The 22,382-nt window shown below is 46.8% G+C and overlaps 1 protein-coding gene across 9 annotated transcripts in view; it reads left to right on the forward strand.

The window, feature by feature from the left end:
* Positions 1–22,382, forward strand: part of Rgs6 (regulator of G protein signaling 6) — a 561,710-nt gene that overhangs the window by 526,526 nt on the left and 12,802 nt on the right. For 6 of the 9 annotated variants that reach the window (XM_010645399.2, XM_010645398.2, XM_010645401.2 and 3 more), the window contains 2 exons: positions 5,964–6,053; positions 9,827–9,880. In XM_010645399.2, the coding sequence (XP_010643701.1) occupies positions 5,964–6,053; positions 9,827–9,880 (144 nt within the window). Of the gene's footprint in view, positions 1–5,963; positions 6,054–6,207; positions 6,592–9,826; positions 9,881–17,994; positions 21,275–22,382 lie in introns of those variants that run through there. The other 3 variants (XM_010645404.2, XM_033766666.1, XM_010645405.3) reach the window with 3 other exon arrangements.

Genomic DNA, 22,382 nt, shown 5'->3' on the forward strand with positions numbered 1-22,382 from the left:
GCTAGAAAGGGCCAAGTGGGGACCTGAATCCGAGCCTTTGACTCCCAGACCAGTTCCTTCCTCATTTCTGAAAACATCACATCACATTCTATCCTGCATTTTCTTTCAAGAGACCACAAGGGACCCAACAGCTCCCCAGATCTGGATGCTATTCCAGGAAGCTTGAGGACAGAGGGCAACAATGAGGCACAACCACTTGCAAAAAGAAAAATAAGGTACTTGAAAATCACAGGAGGGCTCTTGGCCACTGTGTGCTATGACGGCTGAGTGGTTCCCTGCTCCATGAGGGTGGTCTAAAGTGGGAATGAGATCTGTGCTGGTTTAGGAACCACAGCAAGAAGAGGACATAGAGTCTTATGTGGTACAGCTGCTCCAGTGTGACCCAAGGCCCTAGCATTTCTCTGATTAACTTCCCTACCTCTTGTGAAAGTCACTGTGTTTTGTCTAAAAAGAGAGATGTCCAAATGAGGACTCTCACAGCAAAATATTGATTTGTGGCAGGTGTGGTTTGGAGACAGTGTGTTCTGTTCATTCATTCTGGCTCCCATGTGTACGCTGGGCCCTAAAGATCTCAGCTGTTTTTGCTTCTGCCTTAGAATCTCAGAAAAGCAGAGTATCCCGTTATCAGTGCAGCCTGGCCCAAGAAGGAAAAATAAAGTCTCATCGAGGTGGCAAGCCCTGCACCACCACTGTCAGTCACTATGGGGGTGTGATTCCTTCTCCACACTGAGAAGTATGCTTAAGACATTGGGTGTGGTTTGGGGGCCCAGTAGTACTTGCTTTTTGATGCATAGTGAACCATTTTCACCCTCCTTGGACAAGGTGCCTTTCTGCAGGTTCCAGAGGCAGTTGTGACCACTGGTAGTTTTACTTCTTCCCAGTCAGTTCAGTCATCTCTCTCACAGGGGGCAGGGGATGCAGAGGAAGATAGAAGAAAAAGAGAAAAGAAGGAAGAAAGGAAGAACGTAGGACAAGACAAAACAAAGCAAAAGAATAAAAGAGAAAACTTCTTTCCTTCTATCCCACTAGGAATTCTCTCTCCGTGGGAGCTTAGCCGGTTTGGCCAGTGGCTCCTTTGCACTTTGCAGATTCTGAATATACATTTCCCTTAAGACTGGTTGTCTGCAGAACAAGGGAAACAAACCACAACCTCTCATAAATCAGTAGAGGTCATTGCCAAGAGCTTTGTACACTTTCTGTCCCTGGCAGTGATAAACTCATTGCATTTGGGAAATGGCCAAAGACCCTGGGTCTGATCTTAATTCTCATTCCCAGAAAAATCTCAGCTCTGTTCACCCACCCCCTGTTTACTGTCTTTGTGTTTCCTAGACAAAGCTGGCAAGGAGGAAGGAACACAGTTCCATAACGGGGTACATCAAAGGCTGCATTTCTTTAACTGGGGAAAGAGGAGCAGGACAAGGCACAATCATGGGAAAGTGAGGCCCAGGCAGAGGGGCGCTGAAGTCATGGCACTGTAGCGGGCACAGGAATCCACAGAGCATCTCAGCCTCTGCTTTGTCCGACTTGGGTCTTGGGTCTGCTCTTACTGCTTGGGTTGTTGTTGCTGGGGTGATCTGAGACTGTCATCTGATGGTGAAGGGCTAGGATGGGAGGCAGGGAAAGATTCGCTCTCCCATAGTTTGTGCTCTCACCCTCTTCTTTCCCCCCACACCATTTTTACCTTGGTATCTGGCTTTGGAGTTGGCCATATGGCTTGGAAGGTGACAGTGACAGTGGTACCCAAATCGCAACTTGGACACACACTAACCTGCCTAGAGAGTGGACTTCTGTGTGCTGTTCTTTCCTCCTTGCCCCCAGATTGTCCTTTCTGGTCTGCTTGGTCAGCCTGTGCAGCTGTGATACCCGACCTCCCTCCGCTGGTTCCCACCAAATTGGGAGACATGTTTTTCTGTGTCTTCTCAGAGCTTTCTGTCTCAAAGAGGAGATTTCTACTCTTGTCAGTGTAGGTCATCCCAAGTTATAGTGCCTGTACCTGTAATTCTTTGTACCCCTTAGCTCAACTGGTGCAAAAGACTTGGCACAAGTCCGTAGAATCTAAACTGTGTGACAGCAAGGACTGGTCTGTCTTGTTCAGTCTATAATCTCAGTGCCTGACACAGTGCCTGGTGCCTAGTAAATGCTCAATAAATATTTGCTGAATATTGTTGTGATTAAATGTTTATGCATCTGCTTTATCATGCTCGATTTCAAAGGACAAGGTCTTTCTTTTAATAGATCTTTCCTGCCTGCAATGAATCTACAGAAATTAGCTGGATTGGGGGAAAATTTTGTTGCCAAGGCTAGAAGAGGTTTCCTAACTTCCCTTGAGACAGCAGGGGATATTATGAGATATATACTGAGGATTTCAATTGTTCTGAGTAGTCAGAACAAGAAGCAGAGACCTGTTGTTTAAGAGAGGGATTTGGCGAGAGTCTAAGCATTAGGATCGGCTTTCCAGATGACTAAGGAGCCACCTGGCTCTGTCACCCAGACAGAAGCAATGCCTGACACAAGAAGGAGACAGTCAGTCATTTTGCTCTGGGTTAACATTTGTACCTAAAATTTAAATGTTAGAACAATTTAAAGAGATGATACAGGAAAGCAAAGATCAAGTATGCCCCTTAGTCTGGGCTCTGAGGCTGTCAGGGATGGATGAACCAAGATACTTACAGTTCTTTGAATGGAGTACAATCCTCACTCTCCTTCCATACAAAGAGCAGATAATTGATCCAATCATAAACCAAAGTAAGCACAGAGTCTGCAAATTTACTGAACATTACATTAAACAAGCATCTCAGTGAACAGCAAAAAAAAAATGTGCTAGTGTGTTTTTATTACTTTAATGAGGTATATGCAGTTGATTACTTTATAAAGCAAAGAATTTTATTTAGATTGTCATTTTGGAGCCTGTATTTGTCAGTTTTCTATTGCTGGTATAAAATACCTGAGCCCTGCAATGTAAAAGAAAGGTTTATTTTGGCTCATGGTTTCAGAGAGTTTAGTCGACAGTCTTCCGGCTCCAAGGCAGAAACATTATGGCAGAAGGGAATGGCAAAGCAAAGATGCCTTGGATGTGGCATCCAGAAGAGAGCAAGGGAAGAGCTAAAGAGGAAGGAGCCGGGCACCAGATATGGTCCCCCAAATCATGCCCCATTATCCACCCAATAAGTGTGCTTTGTGATCTCTAGATGTCTCTCAAGCAAATTAAGTTAACAATCAAAATTAACCATCACACAACTTGAAAGTCCAAGGTCAGGCAGCACCATCTGTTGGAACTCTGGTGAGGGCTTCTTGGTTGTGTCACAAGATAGTAGATGGCATCATGGTGGGATTACACACAAGAGGGAGGGATCATGTGGTGAATTAGGAAGTGAACAGGAGTCAGGGGCCAGGTTTACTCTTTGTATAGTAACTCACTTTCTCAGAAACTAAATGAGTCCTCTGAGAATTCTATTAATCCTTTCCAAGGGTGCTATCTCCCAATCACCTTTCTCCCAGTAGTACCCAGGCTTTAAAGATTCCACCATTTTTAACATCACTACATGAGGACCAATCTTCCAGCATCCAAACCTTTGGGACACACACTCACACTATATCCAAACACAGCACCATGTAAATCCAACTAAATATTTGACTCTGTGCTGGGCATTATTAATTTTAAAAAGATAAGAAAATACTGTTCCTGCCCTAAGAGAACTTGAACTACAGCAGACTGTATTTCTGTGTGAAGTTTTCATAAAAACATTCCACACCAAGTTTGTTAAATTAGACCATCAAAATACTTTCAGAAGCAAGATTCAGTTTCACTTGAGTCTTTGCAGTGTGTCCATTCCCACTGTGGAATTACTGCTCCATTTTCACAAATATGGGAGGGGCAAGCTAGTCCCAAACAGGGGCCTAGTTTTAGTTGGGGTCCAACTCAAATTGGGATGCAGAGGACCATACATGTGACCAAGATATGACATGCTTTCTACTTTCACTTTCTTTGATTTTAATTGATAAGCAAAATATCTGGTATGAGCATGATGTATTGATACATTGTAGAATGGCCAAGTCAAGCAATTTAACATATGTATTACCTCACATGCTTTTTTTAAGGACACTTAAAACCTACTCTCTTAGAAGTTTTCAAGTATAGGATATATTTTAATGAAGTATAGTCACCATGATGTACAGTAGGTCTCTTGAATTTATTCCCCCTTCTAACTGATACGTTCAGTCCTTTAGCCGGTAGCTCTTCAATCCTCCCTCCTTTACTAGCCTCTGGCAACCACCATTCTACTCTTTGTTTCCATGGGTTTTATTGTTTTGGATTCCACATGTAAGTGAAATCATATGGTGCTTGTCTTTCTGTGGCTGGCTTATTTCACTTAGCATATTATACTGAGGTTCATCCCTGTTTTTGGTTAATGACAAGATTTTCTTTGTTTTAAAGGCTGTATACATATGTATTGTAAATATGTATATACTGTCTATTTCTTTATTCATCCGTCGGTAAACACCTAGATTGATTTCATATCTTGGCTGTTGGCTTTCACTTTCTTCTGTACTGGATATGGAGAGAGGTTTGGCAAGACCTGGCCATTCACTGCTCCAGCATCTTCTGACCAAGCATTCCAAAATGTACCCCAAGTCTGATGAGAGGTCTCTCCCTTCTTCCATGCTCTTCTCTGGGAAGAACAGCGAAGGAGGAGGTCCCCAAAAAGCAGTTCTGCCTCTCACTAGGCACTCTGCTCACTGACCAGCTCTCTGTTCCCCATGGGCGCTGGTACCTCTGCCCAGCTTCATGGAATGAACAGTGGGAACCATGGGAGAAGATGATTGCTTTACAAGGCCGGCCACTGACTGACAAAAAGATCCTCTCTTAGGGCAGTTAGTTTCCTGTGTGGCTTGTCCTTCAATGGATAAATAATCCTTTTCCACTGACAAGTTCTCCATTTCAATGGACCAAGATTTTTCTTCCCTTGATGAAGATAGATCTGTTAGGAAGAGACCATGCACCTGCAGGATCTAGGTAGAAGTCAGGGGTAAAATTCACTGCCAGGGCCAGAATACTGATGCATCTGGGAACCCAGGAGAAGAGTCAGCACCATGCCACCAACCTGCTTTTCCTGATCATTACCCTCAAGCCTGGTATATTTCCCCACAAGCCAGATGACCTAGTTGCTAACCTTGCAGGACAAGACAGTGGCCCTAATAAACACAAGTTAATATGCTACAATTGCACTGTTGCCTGTGGAGTGATTTTTCAAATTCCAGTTTTTATTTATAGGTACTTATAGACTCACCAACAGTTATAAGAAATAATACAGGGATGTATCCCCCCCAATGGCAACATCTTGTAAACTATAGGACAATATCACAGCCATGGTATTTACATGACTAAAATCTAATGATATTAGACTTCCAAGATTTACTTGTATTCATTTATGTGTGTATGTGTTTAGTTCAACTTCATGATATGTGCAAGATGTGTCAAGATGTAAAACCAATGATCACCACAAAAACCTTCCTATTACCTTTTATAACCACCCCTTCTTCATCTCCCGAGTCCCCCATTTTTAACCTCTGGTAACCACTAATCTGCTCTCTGTTTCTATAATTTGTCAAGAGTGCTGTATAAATAGTGTGTAACCTGGGGACTGGCTTTTTCCTCTCATAATTCCCTTGAGATTCTTGCAAGTTATTGAGCATGTGAATAATTTGTTTCTTTTTATTGCTGTGCCTATGGTTTTAATCATTTTCCACCCAAATTTGACACCCACATCCAATTAAAGATCCTATGGGACATGATCTTCAAGGATCCTTTACTGTAAGAGAGAAAATATAATTTGGGAGAGAGGTGGGGCATATTCTAGATTTCTACTGACAATGTACTTGGTTTGTTTCCCCCCAAAAGTGGGTAATTGTGCTTCCCGTGGCTTTGGTTGACACTTCTTTTTTGTGTCTCACTCCTTCCCCAGGAGCACATTTACAAGTTGATGAAAAGTGACAGCTATGCCCGCTTCCTCCGGTCCAATGCTTACCAGGACCTGCTGCTGGCCAAGAAGAAGGTATCTCTGGGCAAGGCAGGCTTGCCTCTCAGCATTTTCCACTCTTGCCTGCTGCTTGCTGCTGGTGTGAAATGAGAATATCATTCCTTGGGTTTTATTTATTTTCTCTTTTCTTCTTTTCTTTCTCTATCTGCTCCCCTCCAATGAAAAACAGTGAGGATTATCACCAGCCCAGCCATCCCCCAAGGTCCGGGTCCGGGTCCCCATTGCCTCCCTCTGCATGCTTTGCCCAATGGGAAGGGTATATGAGCAAATACTTTGTCCGCAGTTGCTCAGCACGAAGTTCTGGGCCGGCAGTGACGCCATAACTCCTTTAGGACACCAAAGAATCCTTCACTGCAAAATCCAGCCCGCTCCCCGACCAACCTCCTCTCCCTGAGCAGTTTAGAGACGAGGCAAAGGGTGGGGCAGCCCCTGCATTAGACAGAAAACCTCATCAGTTCCAAGGGCACCATCTGGCATCTGGCGACATCCCCAGGATTGGTCCCTCTTTGACACATCCTTCCTCACCCTCACCCTTACTTGCCCCAAAAAGTACCCACCCCAGCTCCTTCCTCCTGACCAACCTCCTCTCCCTGAGCAGTTTAGAGACGAGGCAAAGGGTGGGGCAGCCCCTGCATTAGACAGAAAACCTCATCAGTTCCAAGGGCACCATCTGGCATCTGGCGACATCCCCAGGATTGGTCCCTCTTTGACACATCCTTCCTCACCCTCACCCTTACTTGCCCCAAAAAGTACCCACCCCAGCTCCTTCCTCCTCTACTCCTCCTCCTCCTCCCCCAGTTAGAATGGCATCATGTTTCCCTGCAGCTCTTGGATTCATGGGTCTGGGTTCCCTGGGATCCCTAGCATGTAGGTGATGAGGGTGTCTGAAGCAGGAAGGACTCAGCTGAGTTTCTGGGAGGGGGAAGAAAGAGCAGGGAGGGCCATGGGGCTGGAAAAGAAGAGGCAAGAGACAGAGCTCATGACTCTAGAGTGCCTGCCCACCATCCATACTTTCCATCTCCCATCCGAGGCCCGTGTAGGTTAAAGTAGCTCACATTGCACAAATTCCATGATGTCCAAGCCACGCCACTTAGGAACACATGCATCCCCTTTTTTTCTCCCCTGTCAGCTTCCCAACGCCAGTCCCAAGTATGTGGTTGTCCATCCATGGGCTCCCGTCAGGCCACCTCTCAGCCACCCAACCCTGTTCTGTGTTCTGTCAACCTTGTGTGCCAGAATCCTGTCTATGTACGTGGTTGGTACCACTATCTTCAGAGTCTAGGAGAGCATCTCTGTCCTGCCTGCCGTCTTAGCCCCAGAAGAGCCTTACTAGTCTAAGAAGGTGAAAAGGACTTTAGAAATATCCAGATTGTCAGAATCGCAGCACTATTCATTCCTACATCCCTCCTTCAGGTGGATAGAAAATGTGACACCTGGCTTTTTGTGAACTCCCTTGCTGGGGCATGGCAGTGAATTCAGGCCTTGATGGAGCAGGGAGCTGATAACCCCCACAAATTATTCCGATGCCTCTTTTTGAGAACTGGAGGAAAGAGCAAGGTTATGGAACTCTAGTACGGATCAAAGGGAGAAGGTCAAAGTAAGTTTTCTTTATCTGTTATGATTCAATTTACCTGAAATCATCATAGTTTTAGGATATTTTAAGGCAATCGAATCAATCTAGGCTTTGCCTGTGTATCTGGAGGAAGAAAAGCCAGAGACCTCCCTGTAGGTATGAACACCAAGGGAAGATGCACTCCCACCCAGCTCATCCTTACAAAAGGCAAACTCCGGAGGTCAGTTGAGGGGGAAGAAACAATGGCCTTTCTGGGAATTGTGACAAATTAAGTTCATCACAATTATCCTTCCAGCCCCTAAATTAAGGGTTATTCTTGAGGCAGAAAGCCCTTGCAGATGCCACCACCCTTTCAGTATTGAGGAGTTGTTTCCTCAAAAAGTGATAAACTTACTTTTCATTCCATTTCTTCCTGAGAGGCTCCAGGCGCAGGTCAGATTTGTAATTCAGCACCTTCAGGTAGGCCTAGAGTATCTTCTGGTTTCAAGGGTGGGCTCACCATTTGATATTAATGTCCAGGTCATAAAAGGCAAAGGAGATCCACAGCCTCCAGCTAAGAGAGGGTATAAATCAGCCTCTAGTTCGTTTTGAGAGTAGCTCTTGATGGTCTCTAAAGGCACAGCCTTCCGATTCTTTCTTCCCCTTTTCTGATATTTTCAGAGGAAATGGTAGTTGCTCTGAAAAACCACATTCTCATGAGGTAGGTGAGCTGGTTTTAAGAGCTACTCCAGGATAATAAGTGTCAATGGTGATGAGATTCTAGGGCATCTCAGGGGCCTATACAAGACAGAGGAGCCCAGTGAGGAGCAACTTGGTGGCCAGGTGATACGAATGGTAGGCCCAGAATACTGGATCTAGGATCAGCCTGACTTGAACTAAATCTGTGCGACCCTGGCTGTCCATGGGATTAAAGTTGAGTCCTGTCATGGAATGGAGTCTTGGTATGTTCCCAGGCCAAGCAAGAATCCTTCAGTTCCTTTTATGAGGAGAAGAGCCAAGCCCAGCTCTGTGGTGGTATGTCATTTGTGTTGTGTTTTCCTTCTGCAACCTTGTGTCTGTCTTCCGGCAGCTGGCTGAGCAGGCGGGGCCATGGCTGCCAAGGAAGCCCTGCATCTTTATCCACTCCGGCAGATGGCTCTCTTTGGCCCGCCCCTCTGCTTCCAGCACATCCTTGCAGACCCACAGTCACCTGGATGCTTCTCCAGTCCCCCGCTTCAGTTATCTGCTGGGTGTACATGTGTATCCATGCAAGCATGTGTACTCTCCCAGCCTTGGGCTCAGGACCATGGAGCAGGGCTCTAACATAAATGGGCAGGAATTTGGAATGGAATTCTACTCTTTCCCAGGTAGGAAACTAAGGGAGAGGGCCAGGTACACCTCACATCCCTTCTTCCCCTATAGTAGAGAGCAGCTGGGCTTAGGAGAATGTTCCAGAGCTTTGCCTCCTCTCACCCCTGTCCTGGGAGCCTCAGCTAAGAGTTCCGCAGGGAGGTTCCTGAGCCTCCTGGAACATATCATGAGTATACCTTGTAGATGTCACTTGCCTAGAGACTGAGAGAGCATTTTCTGTCCAGAAAACTCCCCATGTTACTGCCTTCTGAAGCCTCAGATCCTTTGTCATTGTCAAGGATGTGAGTAGACCCTCTTGGTGTCAAGGACAGCAGAACAGGGGTGTTTAGGAGTCACTTAAGGTGGCAAACTTTTCTCTGGGCAGGAAAATCTCAAGAGACAAAAAAGATCCTGGCCTAGATGTGAGGATGAGATCATGGCTTCACCTGGGGTAGAGGGTGTGCCTCTCTGGACATCCTATCCCCCGCAGCCCTAAACCCCATGTGGCTGCCTTGGCGCCTCGTGCCAGCAACCACCCAGCACTCTGCACAGGAGCAAACAGGTGAGAACACTGAGCAAACAGCTGGAAGCTAGTGCTTGCAGTGCCCTGTAAAGCCCCATGGCACCATTCATGGCCCCTCAAGAAGCAAACTCCTCTCTCCCCACTGCTCCAAGGAGGCAGCGCCATTGCTCCTGGGCTTTTGTTTTCTGTCTCTCCCATTGACTCTGCCAACAGCTCTAGCTGCTTCTCTTTTTCCATTTTTTGCCCCATTTGGCTTTTGTGTTTTGTTCTCTAGCTGCGGCTGCTGCTGTTTGGAAACCATGTGTAAGCTGAAGACTTTTTTTTTCTGTATTTTTCTCCCTACCTTTTTTGTTCCCCCTAAAGCCAGAAAGTGAGCAAGGTCGTAGAACTTCCCTAGAAAAGTTCACTCGCAGTGTGGTAAGTTCAGTTGGTTTTCTTCCCTCATCATTTCTTTTGGTTTTGGTTTTGGTTTTTCAACTTTTCTTGTCTTTTTGGTTGTCGTCTTTTGCGGGGTGGGAGCGGTTCCAGTGCTTTCCTCCTCAACTCACCCCTTTTCTTTTGCGAGCGTCTGCAGCTTCTCCTCTAGGGATGGATTTGCAAAAGAGCAAGTGGCCCCCTCTGCAGAAGGTGCACAGTGGACCGCCCAGCCTCAGGTGCACCCCATTCAGGTCTTTGAGAAGAAGGACCCCACTGCTCGTGGGGCTGTGCGGTTTGTGCATCTTCTGCAGTAGCCCAGGAGGAGGCCATCCAACGTACCATGAGACATCATGGCTCAGAACTATCGCTCATCTCACACACAAAATGAAAGCCAAATTTCCTCTGTGAACTCCAACAGTCACACTAGTGCAGGGCACGAGCTGGTGTCGCTATGTGGGTAGCTTTGGCTGTGTGCAGAAAGTGGCTGTGCTGCATGGGTTCTGGCGATGTGGTCTAGCTGGCGTGAGTGTTAGTGACCTCTGCATGAGTTCCTACATCCCTCACAACCCCCTACTATCCCTTTTTGCACACTGTGACTGGGAGAAGAGGTCATTAGCCAAGTCCTGCCACTGTCCTCACACCCCCCAGGGGGAAGGACTGCTCAAGCTCCCCAGTCCCTGATTCTGACAATAAGTAGAAACAGGCTACAGGTTCACTGCTCTAATAAGAAAGTAGCCTGCCCCCCATGCACACTCAGCAAGGAGAGGAAGAGGCCCAAAGAGTAACACAGGAGAAAGCCCATGGGAAAAGGAGACAGCATTTAACACAGTCTTCCCTGACATGCTCAGTGGAGATTCTATATCATAGTAGTGTATAGAACAGTCTAGACCTATCTCCTGTCTCCATGTCAGTCTCTATGAAATTTAAGCATAGGTTTTGGTATGCAGGAAATACTCCACCCTGCTCATTCACTGACTCATAAAAAACAAGCCACTGAGTTCATAGGGCCCTGTCTGCACTGTTAACATCCAACCAGAAGGAACCAAGATGGCAGCCAGAGAACAGAGGTCTTGCCCAGAGAAGTGGTCATGTTTCTTTTCCCAAACAGTACCAATCTGCCATATTTTCCCACCTCTATTGCGGAGGAAAAGCCTTGTAAAACATGGCTACTATGTGATTTTTATCCTTTTAACATAATTCTAAGAATCTTAGGTTGAAAGCAGCCTACTCATTTGCCTATCATATAGCTAGATGTATTTTAACTGCATTTAAACATTCCTTTGCATTTATTAGCTGCGGAAATCACAAGAACTCCAGTAGACAGCAATTAAAATATGGGTGCTCATTTCTTCTGGGGTCTCCTCTCTGTGGCCCTTCCTCATGAGAAGTGAGAACACGCAAAAAACAAAGCCTTCAGGGTTTTTGTCACATGGCTGGTTTACCAAGGCCGTGTAGGTGGCATCCCAGGATGAGATAGTGCCACAGATTACAGAGGCGGGACTATGGAACTTTCCCTATCCTACGATGACTCCATAGAGAACGGTAGAGTGCCTGTCTGTCTACTGAGGATGGAGGATATTTAGGGATTTAGACGAGCTGAGAGTGCATTGTGAGAGCCCCTTAGCCTCTCAGGTATAACCTGCAAAGAAAAGCAGAGCTTTTCTGTATAGGAAAGCAGAATTCTGACAGCCCTGTCAGGCTCCTCTGGTTCACTGTGTGAGGAGAGAATGTGAAAGAAGAAATCTAGTACTAGGATCAGCATCTTCAGTCTGCTTTTCATGAAAAGTGGGTATCAGGAAAGGCAAGAGTGATGAAGCTCTGTGAGGAACATTTATTGATGTCCTTTATCCCAAAAGTGGTGTTGCCTCAGTACTTCTTCAAGGTCTGTTAACAAAACAGAACAAGAAAGCACCAGCCTGACTCCAACTATCTCAAGTGCACACAGGGGAGAATTCAGAGGGATGCTGTCAGAGTGGGCTGAAGGAGAAAAATATCCCAAACTCCTGAGACTCTGGGCATTTATATATAGAAGACCCAAACTTTAAGAATTACCTTGCTAAATTCCCTGATGCTTTTTTAATAAACAGGAGACTGTAATGGGTGGTACATGCAGACTTTTTAGATCCATGCATGCCCTTTTGCGATTGGGGTAACACTACAACCCTGTGAGTGTGGCTAAGTTTGGGGATATGGCCCATGGCTATAAAACAGTGTCAGCTCTCGGACTATTAAAGATTGGAACCCAAGAATTTGGTGTCAACAGCCCAGTGTTCTAATCAAATATAACCAACTAACCAATATGCTTTGCAATTTGATATTTATTTTCAAATATTATATAACTATATAGTGTAAAAGATTTACACAAGTGTTTCTTCTACCACATACTGCAAACTATCAAACTAAACAAAGGTCAGCCCAGGTGTTGTGGAAGACACCTGTAATCCCAACACTTGGGAGGCAGAAGCAGGAGGATCACCATGAGCTCAAGACCAGCTTGGGCTACATAGAGAGGCCCTGTCTCAAAAAACAACAACAAAGGTCAACCAGGCACTGTGGCACATGCCTGTAATCCCAGCACTCCAAGAGGCTGAGGCAGGAAGTTTGTGAATTCAAGCCCAGCCTGGGCAACATATTTACTTAGCAAGACCCTGGCTCAGAAACAATATTTTCAAAAATGTTTAAAGGGCTGGGGTTGCAGCTCAGTGTAAAGACCCAGGATTTAACCCCCTGTATCCTTAGTGTGGGAAGGGATGGCTAATGTCTGGATTAACAGCATTCCCAAGTTGTTGGAAGAGATATGTAAGATCACCCAAATCACGGAGCTAGTAATGGAAAAATGGGAAAGTGAAGGCAGACTGCTCATAGACCAAGGACGTGAGGCCGACTGCCATTTAGGACTAACCAGTGGTTCAAGTGGCTGGATAGCTCAGTTATCTAGCATCTTGTCCAAACTGAATCTGAATCCAGAATTTCTCCCTCAGAACCTATCAATGCCCCTTCCTTTCTTGGAAAAGGAAGAAAATAAGGAGAGAGCCAAATTTTTCCTTCTAAGTCTCAAGGTATGTCCTGACATGGAAAGATTTTCTGGTTAAACCCTTGTGTGTCCCTGTTACATGAGATCCTAAGGAGCAACATAAGTGTCTCATGGAAACTTCCAGAACTGTGCTACCTTGAATTCAGGAGGGGTCTGGCCCTCCCTAGTAGAGTCAGTGCTTCTAGTAGAAGGTTCATTCTAGGCCACCTAGAATTTAAGTGTACCAAGCCAATATATGGGGATCTGTACTAAGCAAGTATTGTGAAGAGTAGAATCAGAGAACCTTCCTGAAACCCTGCTTATTTGATGGGGAAAGCCTAGGGTCAAAGCCAGACACAACTGAAAGTCCATGGCAAGTTCCAACCAGTCTATAATGCACATTTTTTTTTTTTTTGTACCGGGGATTGAACTCGGGTCCTTGAGCTTGCAAGGCAGGCCACCGAACCGCTGAGCTAAATCCCCGGCCCTATAATGCACTTTTATTCAAAACAGCAAAAGGGACTCCCTCTGGAGACTCCACATCCTTCGATCCCCATCTGGCCAAGCCAAACACAGATGGGATTTCAGCCCCTCCTTGACTGTCATCTGCCTGTGTGCAGAAATAACCCCACACCACCGTGCATGGTTTTCCTTTTCCAAGGAGCCCTGGTTTCAGAAAGTGTTGTTAACACATGGAAACTTCTCAAGAGGACCTCAGATGGGCCCTGTGGCCAAAAGAACCTGTTTTGTAAAAATCAGGTGTACAAGAATCAGACATCAAAAGTGGAAAGTACCAAGAGACTGAAGAAAGAGGCAGACAAATCTAGGGTTGAATAGAGTGTAGTTCATTAGGAACTTATGACAGTGGATGATAGCAAGATGGGAAGATCCTATACCCCAAGGCAGCAGAAATGGGTTATTTGCTAAGCTAGACAAAGATGGCCCATGGCCAACCCGAACACGCCTGGTCTTTCTCAAAAACTATTAACATGTCAAGTGTCAGTTAAGAAGCAGTCAGTGGCCAGCATGAAATACTTGGCTATTTTAACAGCTTTTGTTTGTCCTACAGGGTTTGGAATATGTGCCAGGGTCACCTAGCATGCAAGATAGTGGGTACGCCAAGATGGCCGTATGCAGGTCACACTGGATCCCATCATGAGCAAGAACCATTCTCTCCTTAATCTTGCTTACCCGGAAGCTTCCTTTCATAGCCAGTGGCTGTAAAATATGAAAGCCACAGCAGGATGCACCTGGCTAGTTACTATGGTTTGCCTTTGCGTCATCTTCCATCATCTTTGGTTCTTTGGTGGGAGGCCCTGGGCATCACTAACCAGAAAGAGGAAGAGGCTTCCTGCTGCTCAGTGCCAACCAGTCCGCCAGTCTCTGCCATCTTCCTGGTTTTATGGTGGACAGATGACAAAGGAGGCACAGGGTGGCCAGAACTGAAAAGCTCACCACCTCTGGTCTCTCTTAGATGGGCTCGTTCCTTCAGATTCCCTGGAGTTGACCATGGCCTGACTCTGATAAAAGGGAAGGAGAGAGAGGAGGCAAAAGGGCCCCTGGCCAGACCACAGTTGCAGAAATGTGATTTTGCTTTTCAGATGGTGGCTGAAGCTGTCTGGTGAGGGTCCTCATTTGGGAGAAGCTAAAGTCCCCTGCCCCCTGTGCACAGTACCAGATCTTAAATCGGGAGAGATAGGGCCCCAGGTGACACTGGCAGCTGCTTCCTGCACACCTCTGCCTGGATACTCAGTTAAAGCCCCAACTTCACCCTTGAAATCTTTGCCAGCTCCAGCATTGGGTCCCAAAGATGAGAAATGGATTTGGTTCCACCTGAGCAAGTACCAGGGGCCACAGATAACATGGAGGTTCTGCTTTGCCAATAGCAGCAAGGGCCAGCACCGAGGGAGCCTTAGCATGTGACCAGGGGCATCTCTACCACAGGCTTTCCTGTCCTGCCTGCCAAGGAATGCAGCAGGAAAGTCAGATGGAGACGGGAGACTCTGGGAGCCAGCTGTCACTCCCCTTTCTCCCTCCTCCCTCCCAGGCAGAAACTACTGAGCAGGTCAACAGCTTCCCCCAGCTGCCACGGCTCCTGCTCCTCCGATGCAGCTCTGCAGGAGGAAACCCCCAGCTCCAGGCCTATGCTGACCGGAAGTGGAAAGCTGAGGCTCCTGGGCAGGAAGAGAGGGTAATCAATGGGGAAGCAGCATTTCCTTCCCTGGGGGTTGTCTCCTCCCCCTCCTCCTCCCCCTCCTCCTTCTCTTCCTCCTGCTCTTCAGCATTTTGTGTGGAACAGCCAACAAACCCTAATGGAATGAACCTTCAAATACTCTGGGCTCAGCAGAGCCCCACAGTGTTTTGACCTCCATTGAATAAGTCTTTTCAAGCCTCCAGCAAGGGATAGTTGGCTAACTATTTTTACACAGGGTTGGTTTTTATGGCAAACAGTCCCTTTGGGACCACTAATTCCAGCCTCTCCCATCTATCCAGCTATGGTGAACCTCTGGCCCTGGGTAGGAGTGAAGGTGTCCTTCCACAGTAATATTTTGGAAGATGGTCTCCCTCTCTTGAGCGGCAAGGATATCCCCTGGGACTCTGAACTGTCTCAGCAAGCCCCATGCGAGTGGCTTCTGCTTCCAGCCTCAGCTGTGTGACTGCAGGCAAATCACTAGGTCTCTCTGAAACCTACTTTTTTCCTCTGTATGATGGGTTCGACTAGATCTTCTTTGTCATCCCTTCCAGCTGCAAGTGTTTAGTGGGTATGTGCTTCTTTCTACCCTGAGACTTTGGAGTCGTAGGAATCCTTACTCACAGTTAGAGAGGAGATGCCTTCCTGCCCAGTTAGCTGTCTGATTCAGAAGTGTCTGCTGGCCGTCAAGGCTGAGAGGTTAACTATGAATGGAGTGGAGCTGGGAGTATCCACAGACCCCAGACAAACACTAGCAGGAGAGCTAAGGGCCCAGGTTCCCTCTGCACAGGAAAGGCTCCACTCAGTTGTCCTGGACTCAGATCTTGTAAGCAGCTGGAGGGTGGAAAGGACTCACGGAGAACAGGGTGAGTGACACCACCCTTTCAGCCTGGCCAGTTCTGCAGTCCCCACCCTTCTGGCTGGGATGTGCAGCTGTGTCAGGAGGGGACCTATCAAGGTCAGCACTACACATTGTGGGGTCTTGGGAGCCCCCAGAGTGGGGGTGGTGCGCAGCATTGCTGCTGCTCACCTGATCTCTCCCTTTCCCTGGGCCAGAAGGTCCTGTCCTCTCTTAGAGAGGGGGGAAGAGGTATGTGAGACAGGACTGTCCTGGTCATGCTCAGTGGTAGGCTGAGTCTCCTCTGGTCACTATCCTTCTATCTCAAGCCTGGCTCTGTGTGCAGTTTGGAAAAGCATATTTACTATTATGATTTTGTAGCTGGAAAATGAAAACATAAAAGTCAATTTTTCATAAACAAAATATAAAACAACAGAATCAGCATGGCTGGTGGAATGCAGGGCAGGCTCCATGAGACAGTGATTCTTTGTGGCAGGGCACGGAAGGGGTTGAGGTTTTTAGTTATCCAAAAGGTCAGAGTTTGGTTGTCATTTCTCTTGGAAGGAGGAACCCCTAGATGTTTCAGCTGATTGTTCGACCTGTCAGCAGAAAGCAACCCAAACTGCTCTTCCCCCTGAGTGCCACTCAGAGAAAAGCTCATGCCAGTGCGGCTTGCAGATGCAGGATGAGCGGCTCTAAGGGCAGCTGCTCCCTGACCAAGCCCCTTGCCAGCCCGCCCACCAGGGCCCTCTCCAGCCTTCTCCAGACCCCAGTGTGCCAAGCAGTCAAGTGAAAATCAAGCTCCTCTGAGGCAGAAAGGCACAGCTGTGTGTTTACAGCCACTGATTCAGATCCAAACGCGTACCCTGCCAGTCTCCCGGCGAGGCAGGCTGGGGGCAAACTGTGTGTGTGTATGTGCCAGGCAGGGATCTATTTTGGGAGGTGACCTGCGGCCCTTTGGCATCTTGTAGCCTCCACCCACCCCCACTCAGGCAAGAATCCTTCTAGAAGGAGCTGTCACTTCAGACGTGGTTGATGGGGTTGTGGGATTGCAAGCTGCTTCTTGTCACTTGTGCAGACAATGGCACCTGTCCCCATGCAGTCACAAGGGAATGGTGTGGGCTCCCATCTGTCCAGTGAGAAGAGACAGGGTGAAGGTGAATGCAGTGATCTGTGCAGGGTGAGCCACTCAGGAGACAGGACACTACCTCTGCAGAGGACGAGTCTGCCTCAGTCCTGCCGGGGGAGGAGGCACACCTGAAAGAGATACCTATCCAGGCACTGCCAGGCTTTGCAACAGCAGGTCCTAGCAAGGGGACAACACTGTTTATTTCAAAGTCAAGGAGAAGGGAGCCCCTTCTGCTTGTTGTCCCACCCGGAGAGTTGAAAGAGAACTTGGTCAAAGGGCCAGAAGGCAAGGAAGTAAGACCTCTATGGAATTTCCCCCAAAATGAGCTCCCCGTACAAACAGCTCAGGATGCTTCCCTTTATAAAACAGTTAGTGAGTCTCCCGGCTCGAGTCAAGTTAGGAAAGTATAGTGTTCTAGAAGGAGGGTGGGATACGTGTACAAATGTGGAAACTCTGCAAGATGTTGCTCTGAAATAGAACGGCTAAATGGAACGCTAAAGGGAGCCAAGAAGAGCTGAGGGTAAGGGGATTTTCAGTTTTGTGACATTTGCCAGATGGCCAACAGGAGAAAGTCCTTGGAGGTTTTCCTTGGCTCTCTAATGGATAGGGTGGTGGAGCAGGGTTAGGAGTGTGTAGCACTTGTGCAATAGCAAGGCCCGAATAGCAGTGGTCCTTCCACACTCCCAATGAGTCAAGCCCTTTAGCCTAAGCAACAGCACCATGGTCCCAAATAGGAACGAACCTTGTTAGTGTAAATTTGGCAGGAACTCTCCTTACCTGGCTTGCTAGAGAAGGGTAGGCCTAATAACTATATCCCCTGCTCCAGAAAATACTTTTTGTGCCCTGTAATTAGCACAGTAAGACTGAAAAGAATATGTCTACTCCTGCCCTGTCTTCCCTGCCCCTGCCCGTGTTCACTGCCCTCTGTGTTTTCCATATGTAGATGAAGCAAGTATTTTCACAGCGCACAATGGCTGGGGAGAAGGTGGATTAGTCAATCTATGTCAACGAGAAAGGCAATGTCTGATAATGGGCCGCAGACTCACACCCATGGGCACGACCTAGCCAACGTGCCTTTTTGATGACTTGGATGAAGACACAAACCCACCAACCCTGTTCTAAAATCTATACCTGGAAGACATTACTCACTGGTAGATAACAGAAGTGCATTTGAAAAGTCAGCTGGAACGATAGGTCAAAAACATCTAGATCAAATGTAACCAGGTAAAATTTATGTTTAAAAATAATCCAGTTTCACAACTATAGATGTTACTTGTCGTCTCCATTGTAACTGAGGTTAAATAAATGGAGTGTTATAGTTGATTGTAAGATTAATATAAGCACAAGTGCGACCACTTTTTTTTTTAAGGCAACATTAGGCTATGAGAGTAAAAGTGGAAATAGTCACAGAGATAAACGCTTCACTGCTCTGGGTTGCCCTATGCTACACGGACTCTTGGGTTCAAGCCCCACCTCTTTTGCAGGGTTTTAGTAGGCTAGAGAAAGTCCAGAAGAGGAGAACTGGGCTGAGAAAGGGACTATGGGAGCCATGTCCAGCCTCCCAGCCAACAGCATGAGACCTGATTGTGTTTGTCTTCTGGAGTGAGTGGACTCCACGGGGCTGCTCTGAAGGGCAAAGCTAGACCGAAGGGGTAGAAAAAGTCGGGGGGAGGGTCACTCCACTGAAGAATATTTTAACAGTCGCCACTATTCACCAAGGGAATGTGTCACTTCAAGGAGCAGTGTGCTCCTTGGCTTTTGACAGTTAGAAGCTGAGTGAAACATGTAGGATCTGAATAGTTCAGGATGTTGTAGAGAGTATTTCTGTGGTGGATTCCATAACCTCTTCCCACTGGAACTCTGTGCTGCATTAAATATTTGTTAAATGAGCCTTACCGCAGTTCATTCAGTGCTTTATAATCAAGTTGTGGATGAGGAAAATGGATTACATGGAGGGAGTTTGCTAATTGGAGAAATTCAAAAGATTCCAGTTAGACTCTGCCTTGAGGGAGCAAAAGCCAGATGACACACTGGAAGTGAGGGAAACTGTCACAAAGTGGAATGGCTGTCCTTCTTCATATGTCAGCATGCACTCTCCCTCCCTCCCTCCCTCTCTCTCTCTCTCTCTCTCTCTCACACACACACACACACACACACACACACACACACACACAAACACATTCTGTGTCATTTGCTGCCACTGCAGCTGAGCCCTGGGCAACACTGTTCTGTCCCCCAGATGCTTGAAAGGAGGTCACTGATCAGAGGACATAAGCACCCCTTGGCACAGAAAGGCTGAGCATAGCCAAGGGCAGCCACATCTGTAGGTGCCCTGGCCCTATCATAGTTCCAAGTGGTGCTTTTTGGATAAGAGAAAAGATGGTAAAACTATTTGCCATTTACTGATTGCCACTAGAACCCAGGAGAACAAGCTGACATCAGAATTAGTTCCGCCGACCAGGTGCAGAGGATGCTCCTGGAGGCCTGGGAGCCAAGAATAACTGTCCTCCCTTCTCTCCCATCACCTGGCCCTACCCTGAGGACTCCTCTTCAACCAGCTCAGCAAAGGAAAGAAGGGTTTTCATGTCACACTCTTCTCAGTGCTCCTAAGAACCAACCCCACTGCAGATGACACTCCCTCCTCATTCAGCCTTCACCAGGGCTGCTTTCACCTCATTGTGGGATTGTATAATTATGGTGATTACATCATAGGGCTTTTTCCCTCTTTTCATCTTTTGCTTTCAAATTCATTGAGGCCTCTTATTAAGCATGGCAATCCTAGAAAAGTCAGCAAAGTTTTAATAAGACGTGTTTAAAGCCAAAGAAAGTCTGATCAGAGTTGACGGGTACCGTGTTGTCTCAGACGGTCATTTAAAACTCTGTGAGGTGAGGATGATGCCTGGATGTAAGGGAAGGGGGAGGGGAGACATCCACATCTTGGGGGGCACCTGTACTTATCCTCCGGGCTAGAGAATCATTCTACGCTGTGCCTTGGCCTTTCTCTCTTGCATCAGACCATGGTGCATTGTGCCTCCGTGCCTAATAGGAACAGAGGGACTGTCAAGCAAAGACAGAAAGCCTGACTTTGGTATCATAGCAGATCAAGTTAGGAAATGGAGATGAAGCATCTAGCACAAAACTTGACCCAACTTTACAATCTACAGCAAAAGTAATAGGACAATTCTGTTCTGGATGATACTGGGAGGCTCCGGGACATCCGTATTTCTAAATACGTGAAGAATTCGAGCGTTAGCATCTGTGGTGATCATGATCCGGTGGCCCTATACTTGATGGAGGTCTTGTGGTAATGATATGCCTTCACACCCCACTATTTCCTAACCCTCAATCATGGCTTGCTTAAATAATCCCTAGGTCTGTAGAACATCTTGAGAAGGACCACCAAGAAAGAATGTGGATTGGGTGGTGGCCACCAGAGCCCCCAACCTGCACTCAACAGCTTTATCCGGGCTTGGGGTTAGGGGTCCCTTGGTCTCCATGCTCCTCGGGAACTACAGAGGTACCTGCACAGTGAGGTGCATCTTGCTCCAGCAGGAGTACTTTTTTGAGAGTTCCCTGATTGCCCCTCGTGACTGGTGCCATCCAGACTGCTCCTTCGCAAGGTGGTAGCTGGTTATCTGCCACTTGTGTCATTCAGGAGAAAGAGCCTGAGTTATAACTGCGCTACAGCACCACCAGAGTCAAAAGTCAAAAATCTGGTGGTGCTGTTTCCCCCAGCTACATTCACATACATTACTGAAGATGACCTGCTTGCTTTGTCCCCTGAGAACAATATTCCTTCAGTACCCACAGAAATGCAGAGAAGTGGACACAGGCTGCCCCCGTGGGATCCCTATTTTTCTACATGATATGAGTGTGAGACTCTGGGCAAGTCACTTGCATGTCCAATGGAGATTTTTAAAAAAACCTAATGTACCAGGCAGACGTTTTACTAAACAAGGTCATGACAGTCATACCTGCGATTTCCCACAAGTTCGTGGTATTACACTGTGTCATGCTGGGCGTGGCCTGAGACAGGCTTCGATTCTTCTCCAGCTCTACCGCTTAGATGCATGACATGAGCAGTTCAGTTTCCTTGTCCACAAAAGGGACAAGTGAATAAATAAATAAATAAGGCAAATACCTAAAGTCCTCAACACACTCTTTGCAGTGTATGTATTAAGTATAGCTCTAAGTATTATTTTCATCATTGTAATGTTACTTGCAACCCCTATATAGCTCTCCACTTATTATCTTATTTCATTGCCAGAAATATTATTTGAGATAGGTATCATTGCATCTGTTTTTGCAGGTGAGGGTGAATAAGAGTATATCTTGTATGACAGTATGTGCAAAGTGCATTTATTATAATGACTAGCGTGGTAACTACTCAATTAATGGTAGCTATTACTACTGTCTCATTCCAAAATCAACTCCAAGAGCTGGTTACTCTGCTTTCCTGGGGGATGGAGACACTGTGGTGCCCTGCAGGCCAGCTTCTGCCCTGTGGTAATTTCCCATGTTCCTTTAGCACTTCCCAGGAAGCCCAAGCAGCTATAGATCTTGTCAGCCTGGAAGGTAGAAAGAGCCACAGGTAAACCACTGCAATATTTCTAAGACCTGGTATTTGGCCTCTACTGAGATGCAAGATCCTAAGATGCCTTTTGCTTCCAGGCGCAGACTGGTAATGGCTCTACCCATAATAAGAATATGAAATCCAGTCCCCCAGCTCTAGCCCCTTGCATGATAGCCCCATTCCCAGGACACTCACCTCTCAGTTGCTTGCCTGCTTAGAGCCTCCCTGAGTACTACAGCCTTGCCATGTTCAGTTGTTTCATTACCAGATAAACAGGTTTCTATTTTTTTAACCACTTACTACACAGTGAGGTTTCTGGAGGAGTCAGAAGCAAGTGGCAGGAGATGCTCTGAAATCTCCTGATAAACCGACCCCTGGGGTGTGTGCTCCTACTGCTTCTAGCACTGATAGAAACAGAAGCAGACAGACCATTTCCATTGACATGAGTGGCTTTTTCCTGGGTAAAATTCTGCTTTTATATATGTATTTTAAGGCAAACGCTTTAAGTTTGCAGTAATTGTCAAAGATTGGCACTGTAGGAGTGGATATAAAACTTTATAACTAATGAGGTGGCTGCTTATGTGCCTTGCATGTGATGCTTATAGGAGTGCCTGTAATGTTAATGTGCACACAAGTGTGTGCACAGGTGTATACACAGGTTCCTGCGCTGCCTGCTTGATCCATGCCTCAGTGTTCTGTGCATGGCGGGTGTGTAACCATACACTGCAGACCTGCATGTGCTCCTGTGCATGGACTAC

This window comes from Fukomys damarensis, unplaced genomic scaffold, assembly GCF_012274545.1.
Source record: "Fukomys damarensis isolate Sample0158 unplaced genomic scaffold, DMR_v1.0_HiC HiC_scaffold_21, whole genome shotgun sequence".
Lineage (NCBI taxonomy): Eukaryota > Metazoa > Chordata > Mammalia > Rodentia > Bathyergidae > Fukomys > Fukomys damarensis.